We start from the raw sequence: 16,401 nt of genomic DNA, 5'->3' as shown, positions 1-16,401 counted from the left end.
AAAAGAGGAATGTAATAATGCCTGGTGACAATATGCTCTTCAACCCACGTATCAATATAAGCCCAGGTACAGGAAACACAAAAGGTTGTTGATAAGAAACCCAGAGCTGAAGCACAAAGTCAACTACTCAAAACTAATGCTACCAAGAAACCATCTAAGAGAAATCAGAGCTGAGTTAGATCAATGACTGATACATAAATAGAAAAATGAACAGATTTTGAAAACAATAACTAAGGTTAAAAAAAAAAAACCTAGGAACTGAGACTAGGCACATTGCAACTAAAAAATGAACAGCACACTCACAGGAGAAATTGAGGTACTCAGTTAAAGAACACTGTTTTTGCATTGAGACTAATCAATTTTTAATGTCATTGAAATCTATTAGTGCATTAAAATATGTTTGATTTCATTAACTTTCTTGAATTTTATTCTTCAAGCATCATATTCTAAACATAAAATCACAGTCAACACCGTTACGAACCTGGAAATTAAGCATAAGCTCACAAATGTTTACCAATCATGATACAAATATAATAGTTCAACTTTCATGCACCCACTAATCATATGATTGTAATAGGTTCACTCAGGTCCGATAATAAAATTCCAATGTTAAAAAAAAAAAAAAAAAAAAAACTTGCTACTTTACATTCTGTTTGCACCAAAAAAGGGCCAACTAAGGCTCTATTCTGTCCACTTGCTATTCAATTTATATGAAACACAGGTTTCATTAAAGATATTTTAATAACTTTCGTAATGGCCCTCTCATCGCTTACCTCAAGAGAGAAGCATGATAATTTAAACGATAAATCAAACTATAATAATGGTATTGCTCTGTTTTCCTAAATATAAATTTTATTAACTTTATGCACATTAACACATCAAAATAATAGGAAGTTTACTCCTTACTCCTTTCTCCTATGATTACCTGCTATTGTTTCCAATACAATTACTACACGATATTCACTTTTAGCAAACAGCTTTTTATCAATAAACATAAAAATACCAAATTAAGCAACCCTATATATGAATTTCTGTTGCAAAATTTGCAAAGTCAGACACAAATTTTACATAAATTCTGAATAGTTTCTGTGTTTTCATTGAATCCAATCTGACAGACTACTCAAAATAAACTTTATAGTGCTCCAAACAGTTCTTGCTTAAACATGTTGTCTTATATTTAGAGTTAATAATATTATTTGGATATACTGACAAAATTACTTAGAATCACTTTATTTTAAAATGTGTTTGGGGGGCACCTGGGTGGCTCAGTGGGTTAAAGCCTTTGCCTTCAGCTCCAGTCATGGTCTCAAGGTCCTGGGATCTAGCCCCATATCTCCGCTCTCTGCTCAGCAGGGAGCCTGCTTCCTCCTCTCCCTGCCTGCCTCTCTGCTTACTTGTGATCTCTGTCTGTCAAATAAATAAATAAAATCTTTTAAAAAAATAATAAAATAAAATGTGTTTGTATTTTATCCTTTAATGAACAACTTAAAAATTCTGGACAAAGTACTGGTATAAAGTAAAAGAATGTGGCCAAAAGGTGGTATATTTTCATCTCTAGAACTCTCTCCATAGAGACGTCTAAAAGGAGAGAATTCCTTCAGTGCTGAGATGAAATCACAGAACACCAGCCAAGAAAGGCTATACTGACCTTTGCTTCAGTTTTCAAAGATGTCAGCAATGTTGTAAGATACATAAAGAATGGCAAAGCTCTAAGATCTGATAGCAAATCACCAGGGTCTTCAATCACACAACAAAGAAGACATTACTGAGGTGTTTGCATAGAATTTTCTTAATACGTGGGATACTAAGGAAATGTCAGATTACAAAGATGTCCTTTTATTATGAACTTTCAAAGGAAAAGGTCAGTCAAGTGACTAAGAATTATGAAGTGTCTTTTTCCCAATACTATCACTGACATTCTGGCCCAAGTCCTTTGCTTTGATTCCTATAAAATGCATTCTCTCAAACACCCCCAAAATTTTAATGTTGCTTTACATTTCATCACAGTACAGTAAGCACCACCAATGACTAAATATCCACTAACAAAAGGCTACATGAAAAGTTCTTCTGCTCTGTATTTACTGACCTCACAACAACAACCGATTTCATTTGCAGACCACAACAACAGCTCCAAACATCTTTTATTGACTGATTCACCAGTTACTCTGTGTGAAACCACTATAATCTTGTTAATTACATGTGAGATGACAATGCTCTATAAAATACATAAACCACTACCAATAGACTAAACTAGATTTTCATTGACAAATTCCAAAGACGATAAATCAAGTAAGAGTAGAGAACATATTATAAAAGACACACACACACACACACAAAGGGATAAAGGGAAATAATAGGAGATAAATGCATAAGCAGGTTAGTTATGAGGCTTTAAAAGTAGTAGAACAGTGAGATACAGAACTGGTAGAGAAGGCAACAATGGAAGTCTGCATCTGACCAGGGATCTGGAAATAAAGTGAATACATAAAACAGTAGAAATTTCCCTGCTATTACTGGGCAATAGGATATGGAAGAGGGCAAACCCTCCCCATACTATTCCTAACATACTTGCTGCTTCCTAAGAACTAAAACTTGTGCATCTGCTGTTAAACACAGTCCGACAAAGCAATTGAGATTGACTGGGAAGAACACCATAAGTCAGAAGGTCTAAATTCTAGCCCTGTCACTGCTACCAGCTAGCCAGAGCTACAAACAAGTCAGCTGTCTGATCGGTGAATTGAGGCAGTTGTGTCAGGTAATCACCAGTTTCCTCCCAATTCCATGCCTCATGAATACCAGAAGTCTGTCATATATGCCAATAATCAATCTCATTCAAAAAACGTGTAATTTGGATGGATATGCCCAGTACACACACATGCACATACACATTAATATTCTCAAATCAAATTTTTAAGGCATATTCCTACAAATCTCTTCCATTCCTTAACCGTATAAAAATTTTACAAATATATTCCTTGAATATATTTATATTAATATATCTATATTAATGACAGTGAATAGATCCTTTTTTTATGAAAATACATATATATCTTGGAATAGAAAAACTATCTTCCCAAAAGAGAAATATGGAATACTATAATACACTACACATTTACCTGGAAATACTCTCCATTAATGAGCACATTAAAATATAAATTTATTTGAAGTGTGCTAGACAGCATACTATTCTCTATGCTCATTCTGATAGAATGAGTTATGAAAAAAATTAAAACTAAATAATTTGACATTATTTTGTAAACAGTTAGATGTGTTAGGCGTATCTGTAAATCCTCAAGTGAATAAGACTTTCCCTTCTGTGTAAGATGCAGGAAAGGGAAAATGATGGTGTCTTTGACAAGGCACTTTTCAAATGGAAATAAAACTGAGATTATCTAATCAGTTATCCTTGTGGTGGATGGATATACACCTGCACCAAAACTTAGATTTAGAAAATGACAGAGCCAATCATCTTTATGGGTTTCACGACAGAGCCACAGCAAAAAGATTTCCTGAGATCAATATGTGGTTGAAGGAAAGCTGTTTTCAATGGAAACAGGAAGCTAGGAGCTAACCTGTTTCTATGGTAACCAGAGCAGCAGCTACCCAACAGCTGTAGGAAAAAAAGGGCAGAAAGTTATAAATGTAAAAAAAAAACAAAAACCATAAAAAAAAATATCAATACTGATTTACTTCATTGTGTAATGGTCCTTAGAGTACAATCACAATGAGAGTAGATGTATTTATTCCTCCTCCCACCCTACCCCCAGGGGTTTTTAGCAGTTAGTATCCTTATTTCTCCTCCAAACCTCAAAATCTAAAAGCTGGAAAGAAGTTTGGATACTAGCTAGTCCAATGTGTCATCCCCATTTTCTATTTATTTATTTTCAGAATCAATAAAAGGAAATCAAGACTCAGGGAAATGAAGTAAATTCTCCAAGGTCACACAGCTGGTTGTGAAATCTAGGTGAGTGCACAGGCTGATACATCCCACCCCAGACAGTTTCTCCAACGCTACTTCCATATATTTTCACTTCTTGCTCTCTCCTCTTCCCTAACACCCACATTTTAGTCACTTTTTGTGAAACTATTGACTACCTAATATTAAAATTAATCACCATGTTCAACCTATAAGAAAAACAAAAACCAGTGCTATATATATATTTATATATATATATATATAAAACACACAACAGAATAAATAGCACTGCATATATATATATATATATATATATATATATATATATATATATATATATATGTGGGAGAGACTGCTCTTCTAAAAAAAAGCTGTCATATTTCAAAAAGAAAATTAAGTTTGTATAATGTCTTTATGGTTATTGTTTAGCCTATGTTGCCACTATATAGTTCCTTCTAGAGATCTGCGTCTATCTTTTTTTAGTCCTTTAGTGCCCTTACCATTTCATTTAGACATATTTTTAAATGTTGCTATAATAAAAGGATATGACTTAGAAGTTCAAAAGGTATGAGACCTGAGAACTGCATTTACTTTTTTTGTAGCAGAAGTAAAAATAAATGACAATGATACACATTTTCAAATGGGAAAAGTTGACCTGTATTTCCTTATAAACCTGCACATTCCCGGTTTTCAGTTGCTTTGAAAATAAGTTTCTTGACAGAGAATTTTCTTGACTCTCACTAGTTTTGTCGACTCAAGTCTATAAATGAGCACTTAATAAAATATCACAGAAAAAAGTCATACCTGATCTGTCCAACTACATTAACCTTTGGCAAATCTATTCCCCAGCAACAGAGCAAATCACCTAGTTTGTGATCAAATATGCAACTGAAAATACAATTTTCTAATGAACTTCCTCGATTCTTTTAATGATGTATTGAATTAGGTACTCTCTGAACCTATCCAATGCTCAGAATATAAGTATAAAATCAAATTAATTTGTGATCTGTACAATTAGTGGCCTGGAAAGGATCAAAAGGTACTTACATGTTTATATGGGCAAATGCAAAAATACCAGACTATTGATTGCAGGCTTTTTTCAGGAGTCTTGGATTTGCACTGCCATGTAATTGGCCATGACTTTTAATTAAAATGGAAGGTATGAAGTCACTTGACCACACCTTAAATAATTTGGTTGTTTTGTATAAGTACAGCCTTCCTCACATTCCCTAATATTACAAAGACAGAGCCCATAAATCACCTCACAAACAGAAAAATCAAGAATAAAACAGCCTAACACTTTCATAATAAAAAAAGACTAACAATATCTTAACATCATTTCTAAATAGAATGTTTTCATGAATGTGTCAGACAATATTTCCATTTGAGTTTTTTTTTTGTTTGTTTGTTTTTTGAGGAAAATTTATCTTTAACATCTCTGGAATTTTTCTGCATTTCTTAATTTAACAGATAATGTTTTTAGGAAATGTTTTATTATAAACAGGGTGGTGAGCTTATTGAGGGCAAAGGACTATATCTTCTCCACATATTCCCAATAACTTCCATAGTTAAGTGACTACATATCCAATATTTGCTGACTAAATAAATATTCTAAAAATTCTAATAATAAATTATATAAATTATAAATTCTAATAAAATTATATAAGCAAGCTATATTTGGCCAGTAATTCTTTGAATTGGAGCAATACTTACAAAAGAAAAAATATACTTTTTTTAAATCTTAAACTATGACTTTATTGTCCTTACTTTATTATAATTTTTTTAAGTTAAATGTTACACTGAGAGCTAGCAAACAGTTATTTATATCATTTCTTAACTATTTTGTTTTGTGGCTTGAGGAAGAGGAAAAAAAAATGGCCCATAAAAAGTAAATTATGTATGTGCAATTCTGAATCCAATTCTATATGCTGAAATTTGAATTTTAATAGTTTTGAGGAGTATACTTTAATAATGCTGAGGAAATAAATCAATTTAAAATGTTAATGAAGTGAATATTTTCAATATTAAAAATTGACAGATTCACTATCACAACACATGTATGATTCAGGATGATCGGCACATAATGATATATTAGATGAAGATCCAGAGAACCTATATAAAATGATCTAAACCCAAGGACCAAAAACCTAACATCTTAAATGTGGTTCCACAGCAGTTATTCTTTTTATTGTTTTGGGGCACCTGAGTGGCTCAGTTGGTTGAGGATCTGACTCTTGGTTTCAGCTCAGGTCATGACCTTGCAGTCCTGGGATCAAGCCCCAGTGTAGGGCTCTGTGCCCTGCAAGGAGTCTACCTCAGATTCTCTCTCTAACCTTCTCACTAACTCTCTCCCTTTCCCTCAAATAAATAAATAAAATCTTTTAAATAAATAATAAAATAAAATGTTCCTTTAAATTAAAAATAAGTCCTATCAGCTAACCAAAGATACGCAAGTCATCAACGAAGAGCCTGTAAAGTAGAACCTAATTCAATCACCTCTACTCCCCCCAAAAAATAAGTGAAAAGAAGAGAGATAGGGAGAAACTTGTAACAGCTCTCCACTCTTTAACACTGGAACAAATTATTTAAAACATTTTGATTCTAGTGTTTTGCCCTTATCCTAGTTGATCAACTTCTAAATAATCTAGAACTTCTGTCGAAAGAATTTCTGCCTGCCACCTGTCTACTTACCTAGGATCTAATGTTTTCAGAAGAAAGCACACACAAGCTTCATTTCCCTCTTAAACTAAGATATTAAATTGGAAAAATACAATGCATAACACTTGCACAAATACATCTATGCATCCTTGATTTTTGCTATTTGTAAATATCACTCAATGGCATCAACAGCATAATCTCTCCTTTTCTTTCCTGATCTCATTTTTTCCAGAACAGGTTTCCATGACAACTTATATTTGATTTTTTATAAATTTCTATTTTGGAATACTATTCTTAAGGATAAGAATTCATTTAAGTATAAATATAAACTTACTTACCAAGTTAAACTGAACTTTCAAAATGTATTGACACCATGAATTTAAAGAAACAGAAGAGGGAAATGCCAACCCAAAGAGAAAGCAAAAATACAACGTTATAAAATTAAATTAGCTATTTGGTTCCTATCACTGTTGTTTCAGTATGGCACTTAAGATCATAAAAGTTAGAAATAAAATACATCTACTCTATAACTGAGTCACTCTCCTCAATATTGGGTAAAGATAAAGATTATGGTGACAGGTATAACCAATTGAAAAAGAAATTCAGACAGTTAAAAATGTTCATCTCAAGCATATCAATAAAAGATGAACTAACGTAAAACAAAGTAAAGAGGGTTTATAAAAGTTAAATATTTCTATTAAGAATGAGTCTTGTCAAAAAAAAAAAAAAAAAAAGAATGAGACTTGTGCAAGTAAGACCACAGCTGAAACATAATTGATTTATGTCTTCTAGAATCATGTCCATGCAAAATAAAATTTCATCCTATGGCTTCCCAGTATAATTCTATTTATCAAACTAGTCAAAAAACATTAAGTCAAGCCATCACATGAACTAAAAACGTTCATATAAAAATATTAAATCACATTTAAGTAGAATGACTACTTCTGATTACTCTTTTTTAGGCAATCCCTAATAATTTGAAAAGAGATTTCCCTAAAGACAAGTCCCACAAATGTAAGCCACTCTGAAAGAAAGAAAACACTACATATTGACTGGTCAATAAAAATGCAAAGTTCAAATAGGGTTCAAGAAGTCAATTTGAATTTCATATTTTCACTCAAATGTTGGGTGGTGCAGGGTAAAAACTCTACCAAAGTCCTGGAATACATATGTTTTCTTAAAAATCATAGATGACCTTTCAAAGTTAGAATTCTAGAAAGTGTCTTATGCTGCATTAAATCTCAAGAGCAACATGATCTGCAGAGATTTCATAAGCCAGTCAGTTATAATCAGTGGTTGTGGTAAAAGGGCCTGGGGAGGATGTCATGAGACCTCCAGCATAATTTCGGATCTTCTATTAACTTGCTGTATGACCTTGGCCATCACTTAGCATCTGCAGTCCTCATTTTCCTCATCTATAAAATAAAGGGTCTTCCTGAAGTGACCTCAAGGAAATTTTCCAGGTCTGTAATTCTCAGCTGATTCTGCTTCTGATGCCTCTTTGACCTTGTGTTAATCTCTAGTATATCTGTGTTCTTTCCTCACCTGAAATGGATGCATATCAAACCCCTAATATTGTTACAATGAAATCTTGGTAAGATTTTTTTACTGGTAAGATTTTTTTTTAAACTATTTTCAAGTTAATAGTCTACCCTTTCACCAATAATCAATAAAATCAACTTTCATAGCAATAATAAAAGTTGAATACCACCTTAAAGTTTTTGCTATGCAATCTAGCCTACAATAAAAGACATATTATCATGAGGAAAGATAATAAAACATACTGTCTCTTGTATAGCACACGATCTGGAAAAAAAAAATTACATGATGAGTCTGAAAACAAATTCATATTATCTTCTTAGCCACCAAGTGGATAGAGCACTGTGGCACTCAGTTGGAATTGAAAAAAACCATGGATGTAATGGTCATGTCTGTGATTTAACTTAATACGTACCAGTTTCTGTTTTGGCTTACACTGGACTAAACTAGCATCACCAAAGTGACCAATTCACATTGTTGGGTTGTTTTTATTTTTTTTCCTGTGTATTTGATGCTCTTATTTAGAACACATTTTTAAAACAACAACAATCCACACAAACAGCCCAACAATTTCTATAAACCACTTCTCAAAATGTGGCTCCCAGACTAATAGCAGCATCAGCAGCACCTGGAAGCCTGCCAGAAATGCCAGTTCTCAGGTTCCACTTGAGACCTGTGGAATCAGAAACCCTGGGGGGAGGCCCAGGATCCAGTGGTTTAACAAGATCCCGGTGGGGGAGGGGAGACGGGCGGAGGCTGTTGTTCTGAGGCTCTTCAATTCTGAAAGCCACTGCCCTACAGGTAGCAGGAAATAGGAGTTTTTGTCACTGATGACCTTAATTCCTTTTGGGCAGGGCATTGCCACCTCACCTGGTGTTGAATTTATAGAATGATCTTAAAAGGAAGATAGCAGAGTTGAAGTTATTGATTCTATATTCGAATATAATAATGTGGACATACTAAAATTTATGTATGCATTTTAATCCCAGATCCATTAGGGAGTAATGCTTGAAATTGTCTCTTTCACATTCTATTTCAAACTGAAAACAAAACATATCCTTAGACTTCTAAAGTGGTATCAGAAACACATCTTCTGACAAGTTACTAGAATGACAGCTGCACAATATCTCAGATGCTGAGACTTCTGACATACAGAAGACAATAATGAGGATGGAGCCAAAGTGAGGCTGCCCAGGGGGTATTTTTTCTGGGCGTCAGAAGCAAACCAGACACATGCAGTTGCAGAGATTTAACTAAATACACTACTCCATTCTCGTGTATAATTAAAAATCATTCATATACTATATAATTTGGGGTTATTTATATTTCTTTTATTTCCTTTACACTGGAGAAACTATTATTGGTAACTTTTACAGTCCCTTCATGGGATTCTGAAGAATTAATTGGGAGTGTCAAGGACTAAATTTAAACTGCCGTTCAAATTAGAAACTGAAAAGAAAAATTGAGGACGGAGTCACAATCTAAGGGTAAAATAAAGTTTGCGACAATCTAAATTACCCAGATTTAGACAATCAGACTAAACTGGCATCATCAATCTGAGGGTTTCGAAGGGACGGGGGGTGGGAGGTTGGGGTACCAGGTGGTGGGTATTATAGAGGGCACGGATTGCATGGAGCACGGGGTGTGGTGCAAAAATAATGAATACTGTTATGCTGGAAATAAAAAAAAAAAAATTAAAAAACTAGATCCCTATGGGAAAAAAAAAAAATGACATTCAACCTGTAAGAAACATGGATGAAGCCCAAGGGGAAAAGGACCAGACTACAATTCAATGAGCAGGGGGGCTCTCTGGTGAACTCACTGGGACAAGCCACTCAGCATTCTTCTCCTTTGGAAGGAGACAGGCCCAAATAGCATTCAGGAGATTCTCTTCACAAAACTACCCCCCCCATCGCCCTACCCCACCCTGGCATACCCTTTCTTCACCCAGCCACCTACTATATTCCATTTCCCCATCTCTGTCTTCCGATTGGATCCCTAATTGGAGCCACTGCTTTGAGTCAGACGTGAAGGAGTGTCAGGCCTCACTGAAAATGTCAAACAGTGATGACCAGAAGGCCTGAAGTAACATCCACACTAAAAGAAAAGTTGGAAGGGAAGAGTCAGGAAATAAAGAATCAAGACGAAGCACAATACCAGTTTCAGGGCAAGGTTCCAGACAGACTTGCACAGAGAGGTCGACATTGGCCCTTTGGCTCCCATTTATCTGCTAAAGGAAATCTCTGAGTTGAGGAGGAGACGGTGGAGGATGAAGGGGACGGAAGGGGAGGATGACCGCCAGGGTCCCTGAGTTTACCTGACACCAGATGCGCTTCTGGTCACATCCTTAGGGATGTGATCATCCTGTTCTCTTCTCCCTCCCATCCCCTCCCCTCGTCCCAGAGGTCGTTGGTGGAAAAGAAAGTTGGGGAAGGCGTTGGAGGAGCTGGAGCAGCAGGGAAGGGGGCGGTTCTGGCCTTACCCTGGCGGCTCTGGACGAGTAGGGGTCCTCGAACAGGGCCCACATGCGGGGCTGCAGCCTCCTCCAGCGGCCAGACTTGCCGTCGGGGCCCCCCAGGCCCGCCGCGTCCTCGATGCCCAACCTCTTGGCCGCCAGGTCCTCGTCGTCGCCAGGGTCGCCGCCGATGAGGTCGGGGGTCTCGAAGATGTCGAGCGCCTCCTCGGCGTCACGGTGTTGCCGGTAGGTCATCCAGCAGCAGGGCTCCACGTCCGTCTCGTCGATGCCCCAGAAGGCCAGCTCCTCCTCGAAGAGCGGCCCGCACACGTCGGCGGGGCAGTGCAGCTTGCCCGTGCGGTAGTAGTTGAGCACATAGGCGAAGACGCCGGGGTGCCGGTCGAAGAAGAACTCGCGGCCGCCCCCAGGGTGGTCGCCGCCGATGCCCCGGGGACTGCAGTTGCCCGCGCCGCCCTCAAAGCAGCCGCCCGGCCCGGGGGACAGTGGGGGCGGTCGCGGCGGCGGCGAGAGCGAAGGGGGCGACGGCTGCAGCTTGTCGCCAGCCGCCGTCAGGCAGTCGCCCTGGGGATCGGAGGCGGCGAGAAGGGCCAGGCGCGTCCCAGGCAGGGTCTTGAGGGTGCTGCGGTAGGTTTCGTGCCGGGTGCCCCCGACATTGAGGATCACCCTCTCGTTGTTCTCGATCTTGCCCATCTCTGTGGCTCAGACATGACTGGGGGGAGGCGAACACAGCGCCAAGTTAAAGATCTCGGCCGTCAGAGCCGCACCATGACCCCCACCCCCACGCCGAGCCCGAGTCCCAGGATGCAGGGACAGGCGAGGGGCAACTGACCCTCCCAGGAGGAGTTGCGCGCCCAGCCCTGTCCCCGCCTCAAGCAGCACACCGTCCCCAGGCTTCCAGAAAACCAAGCAGGTGGTCCCAGCCTCCCTGACCTTCCAGGACACCTTCTTTCCTGCCTCACACCTTTCTTCCCTACCTCTGATCACCCCTACTTCATCGTTTCACCCTTCACCCTTCCCCCCACCCCCTCTCACAGAAAATCTGCTTCTAGGCCTGAACCCCCACTCTCCTCTTCTCCCCAAACCCCTTATCTCTCCCTTCTAAGCCCTTTCTCTCCCTCTCTCGCTCCTTACTCTGCCCCTGCCCTGCCTCCTCTCCTCCCCTACCCTAAACCCTCTCTCCACCTTCCTTGGCCTGGAGGCAGTTCCCTCAGGCAAGGAGTTTCTCCTCTGAGGCAACTTGGCAGTTTGGGAGGAGAGCCCCCAGACGGGACCGAGACCCCCATTCCACGCGTACCCTCGGGACTCTGGACTCGCAGCGCCCTGGCACTCAGGGAATGCCCTCTGCGTGCCCCGTTCTCACTTCCACTCTCCCTCACGGACCAGGCAAAAAGACTGAACGCAGAAGTCAAAGCAAAAAAAAAAAAAAAAAAAAAAAAAAAAAAAAATCTCCCTGCTGTTGCCTTTTACCAAGGAGACCTGTGACTAATTTCCTGATCCAATTTCCTTTTCACATTATTACTGTTGTTGTTGTTGTTGTTGTTAATACTATTATTACTTGGGAAAGGAAACCACTAACTAGGTTCCATTTTTTTAGAATGCGAATGATCAACGCATCCCACCCCATCCCCCCCCCAAGAAAAACAAACGCCTAGGGGATGCAGAGTTAGGGGGGTTGGGGGGGTTGCTCTCTAGTAGGGGCGAGGCCCTGGAAAGAGCCGCTGGAGGCACACCCCCTGGTTCCCCAAGCTGACAGTGTCCCCGCTTCCAGTCTCCCAGCCACCTATCCCCAGGACTTCACCTCCACATTCCCATTGCGGAACGAGGCGGGGGCAGGCGGGCGAATGCCTGCCTGCAGGGTCAGCATGCCCTTCCCGGCAAATCACCCCCGTTCCCTCCCGCCCCCAGATACCTTAACGAGACCGACAGAAAAGTGCTTCTGCTTGGGTTTCCGAGTGGACGAGGTTTCTCCGGGCAGCCGGACTGAGTCCTGACACCCAGCCGAGCCGCCCTTCTCCAACGAAAAACTACTTGTTGGCGTTTTCCGGGTTCAGGTGGTTGGGCCGCTTCTCGCGGCGCTGGGGTCGCGGAGCCAGCCCCGGCCGGCCGCCGGCCGCGCTCCCCGCCTTCATTCTGCGAGCTGCGGGCTCGCCACGCGCCAACCTCCGCGCCCAGAGTCACCATCGCGCAGGGCTGGGCGAACCATGGAGCTCGGGGCGGGTCCAGCCGGCGCTCCGCGACCCCGCCGGGAGCCGGCCCAGATGCTGGCCGCGACCACCGTGGAGCTGACCCGAGGTCAGGAAAGCTCACCCACTTGAAGGGGCAGTCACCCGGCTCCGCCCTGGACCTCCAGGTTTTGTTTCTCCCCTGAAAGCAGCCGCTGCTAGAGCTGTCCCTTCCGCACCACTCGCTGCCAACCACCAGCGCCGGAGCACAGAGCTCAGGAAAGGGTGGGTGGGTGGGTCTGGGGAAGCTCTCTTGTACCAACCAGGTTCATATATTTTTCTTCCGTGAAGCTCTATCCCCACCCTCTCTGGAGCTTCTGCCTGCCTTATTTACACCCCACTCTCCACACCCTTTCTCTTCCCACTGCCCCACCCCTCCCAACAAGTGAGAGAGCATCTCTAAGACCAAGTCCTTTTTTTTTTTTTCCCCCTTAATGACAACTGATGGGAGAGAGAGGTCTACTTACAGGTGACAAGTGAGTCTTGGATCTCGCGTCTTACACATGGCTCTGGCTTGCTCTTTCCAGTCAAATGTAGGTCTCCAGTCACCACATCATGGTTATATAAAACAAAACAAGTTTAAAAAGTTTATTCCAGGAACATCATGCTCTAGCAAGTGAAAATTCGGGTTTCTTTATCAGAAGCCTCAGAGGAGAGCTACATAATCCAAGTACCAAAGCAATTATCTAATTAGTCACTTTCTCCCTTTCAAATTTGTATTGGGCCTTGTAGAAGTTTATCAGGGCTGCCATAACAAAGTACCACAAACTGGTCTGTATAAACAGCAGAAATTTATGATCTCACAGTTCTGGAGGTAGAAGGTAGAAACTAAGGTGTGGCCAGGGTTGGTTCCTTCTGAGGGCTGTGAGAACTGGACCTATTCCAGGCCTCTCTCCTTGGCTTGCAGATGGCTCTCTTATCCCTGTGTCTCTTCACATCTTTTTCCCTTTATACATATCTGTGTCTGTCCAAGTATTCCCTTTTATATAAGAACACAGTCCTTACGGAGTAGGGCCTACCTTAATGACTTCATTTTTACTTAATCACCTCTCTAAAGACCATATCTCCAAAATAAGGTCACATCCTGAAGCACTAGAAGCTAGGACTCCAACATCTTTCCGTTTTTTTGAGGAGGTGGGGAGGGGGTGGGGAGGGGGAGGGGAATGGTGCTGGGACACAGTTCAACCCATATCAGTTCATAGCACCAAATAGAGCGTGTGTTTCTGTGTGTGTGTGTGTGTGTGTGTGTGTACTGAGAGAGAGAGAGAGAGAGAATCTATTCCACAGGTATAGCTTGAAAGGATTAAAATCCATGGCGTAGGTAAAACACCAGGTTGTGTATAGGAGGAAGTCTCTTTGAAAAACAGATACTGATACTGACACAGCAATTTAAAAATTGCAAGAGTTATGAATCTCTATATGAGAAAGTTCTTGCAATATACAGGACTGCAGGGTGGGCAGTTAAATATAAATAGTTCCTTCAGAGAACACCTATCCCTTATGGCCGTAGATAATTAAACTAAGTAAAGAACTTAAAAGTATCTGGAAGGTTACTGATGTCTAGGAAACTAATCTAAGAAAAAATGTATATCCATTCATAAGAAATTTACTAACAGTATGTCAATACATGTGTAGTAATAACCTTAGGAACAGCTCTATAGACCCAGCTTTATGACAATGGAAATTTTCTTTTCCTAAAACACACACACACACACACACACACACAAGTATAAGGCCTAACTGCTGAGGGAATGATTCTAGTTTAGCACTATTATCAATCACTAAGGCGTTTCTTAAAATAAGTGATAGTAAATTTCAACTGCCAGAAAATTTCCAAAGAAAAATTATATTCAAATTATAATATGCATTCTTATATTATCTAGATGGTTCCTTATATAGCTTAATGCAAATTCAATAGGGAGAAAAAGGCATATGGTTTGCTTTAAAATAAATTAGCAATAGTAAGTGTAGTAGTAGAAGCATTTATAATAATAGATAACATTTACTGAGATCTTACTATGTGCAAAATGTTTTACATAAATTACCCCCTTTTAATTTAAATGGAGGAAATAGTCACATTAAATTACAAGATTTCCAGAAAGATAACTCATACAGATGTCAGAAATCAATAATAGAAGCCTTTAGCTTAATAATATTAAATTTGTATTATGAGGGATCTACAGAGAAACCAAAGGAAGGGGGTGGGGGGGATTGCTGCAAAGGACTCATGGAGGAGAAATGAGAAAACAAGGGCCTAATGAATCAATTTGAGTCTAAGGTTATATAAGCTACTTAGAAATAATCACATCGACAAGAGGATCACCTTTTAGAAGAATTCAGACTTTTCTTGTGATTCATAAAGGTTTAGATGTGAAACTAGAAAACATTTCAAATAAGTTTGAAAATAAGAATGTGGAAAAATAAGAGAAAGAGATGTGCATACCAATAGAGAATTTATAAGCAAAGCAGCAAATGAAATACTCTTGCTCTCTCTCTCTCTTTCTCTTTTTCTGGTCAATATAGAAGGGGAAGATCCTAAGACAAATATTCACGCTTCATTATATAAGACAGGAGAGAACAGAAAACCCCTCCAGCTAACTAACTCCTGATGCTCCTGTGAAAAACAGGCAAAAGTGAAAAGAAAGCAAATCTTTGAAAGATGGCAATGGAAAACGGAGGTGGAAAAAACAGTTGTGGGTTCCTTTGTTGGTCTGTGTGGAACAAGGATTTAAAAGACCATATAGATATTACCCCTGACAGAGAAGCAACTGAAATGCTGCTTCCTTTATGTCCTCCAGTCAGCATCACAGAAGGGCTACAGAAATGGAGCCCTACATCACCACCCGAAATGTGGATTGCTCTCATTAAACCACATTGGAACTGTCAGAAGGACATACTTGTGAAAGTTTAATAGTTGAACAAATTAACTCTTTTAAAGTTCAGTATAAGGATGTTTTAAAATTATTCACTTTCAAAGAACAATATATTCATGGACTTTGCATAAAATTCCTCTGCAGATTAAAAAATGGCTACAGGGGCACCTGGGTGGCTCAGTGGGTTAAAGCCTCTGCCTTCGGCTCAGGTCATGATCTCAGGGACCTGGGATGGAGCCCCGCATCAGGCTCTCTGCTCGGCGGGGAGCCTGCTTCCCTTCCTCTCTCTCTCTGCCTGCCTCTCTGCCTACTTGTGATCTCTGTCTGTCAAATAAATAAAATCTTTTAAAATAAAAAAAAAAATTTAAAAAATGGCTACAATTTCCCATCCTGCCCTGTAGATATGCCCCCTTTAAATTGTGACTTGGTGTCTTCTCACATCAGGTCTGCTTCTCCAGTCCCTGTTTCTGTACTGGCTTTGTAACTTGCCTTGACCAAGAGAATGAGGTGGAAGTGATGGTGTACCAGAATAAAGCCTTGGCTTCAAAAGGTCTTGCATACTTCTGTCCACTCTCTTATTTGGAAACGTAACCCTGGTGCCATGAGAATAAGCTTTAGCTGGCCTGTTTGATGATGAGAAACATATATGCCAGTCTCTCTCTCTCTCATTTTCTCTCTCTCTCACACACACACACACGCACATGCACACATACTTCT

The 16,401-nt window shown here is 40.0% G+C and overlaps 1 protein-coding gene across 18 annotated transcripts in view; it reads right to left on the bottom strand.

The window, feature by feature from the left end:
• The window catches only part of KCNC2 (potassium voltage-gated channel subfamily C member 2), a 185,198-nt gene extending 171,862 nt beyond the window's left edge, over nt 1-13,336 (bottom strand). For 12 of the 18 annotated variants that reach the window (XM_032347000.1, XM_032346990.1, XM_032346994.1 and 9 more), the window contains exons 1-2: nt 12,499-12,774; nt 10,596-11,298 (exon numbers count right to left, since the gene is read on the bottom strand). In XM_032347000.1, coding sequence (XP_032202891.1) covers nt 10,596-11,279 — 684 coding nt within the window. In that variant the 5' untranslated portion in view covers nt 11,280-11,298; nt 12,499-12,774. Of the gene's footprint in view, nt 1-10,595; nt 11,299-11,883; nt 11,979-12,498; nt 12,775-13,278 lie in introns of those variants that run through there. The other 6 variants (XR_004286760.1, XM_032346997.1, XM_032347001.1 and 3 more) reach the window with 3 other exon arrangements.
• Nucleotides 13,337-16,401: the final 3,065 nt, after the last annotated feature.

The sequence above is a fragment of the Mustela erminea genome, chromosome 6, assembly GCF_009829155.1.
Source record: "Mustela erminea isolate mMusErm1 chromosome 6, mMusErm1.Pri, whole genome shotgun sequence".
NCBI classification, from domain to species: Eukaryota; Metazoa; Chordata; class Mammalia; order Carnivora; family Mustelidae; genus Mustela; species Mustela erminea.
The sequence above is the reverse complement of the archived record's forward strand: the minus strand, read 5'-3'. Positions and strand labels throughout refer to the sequence as shown.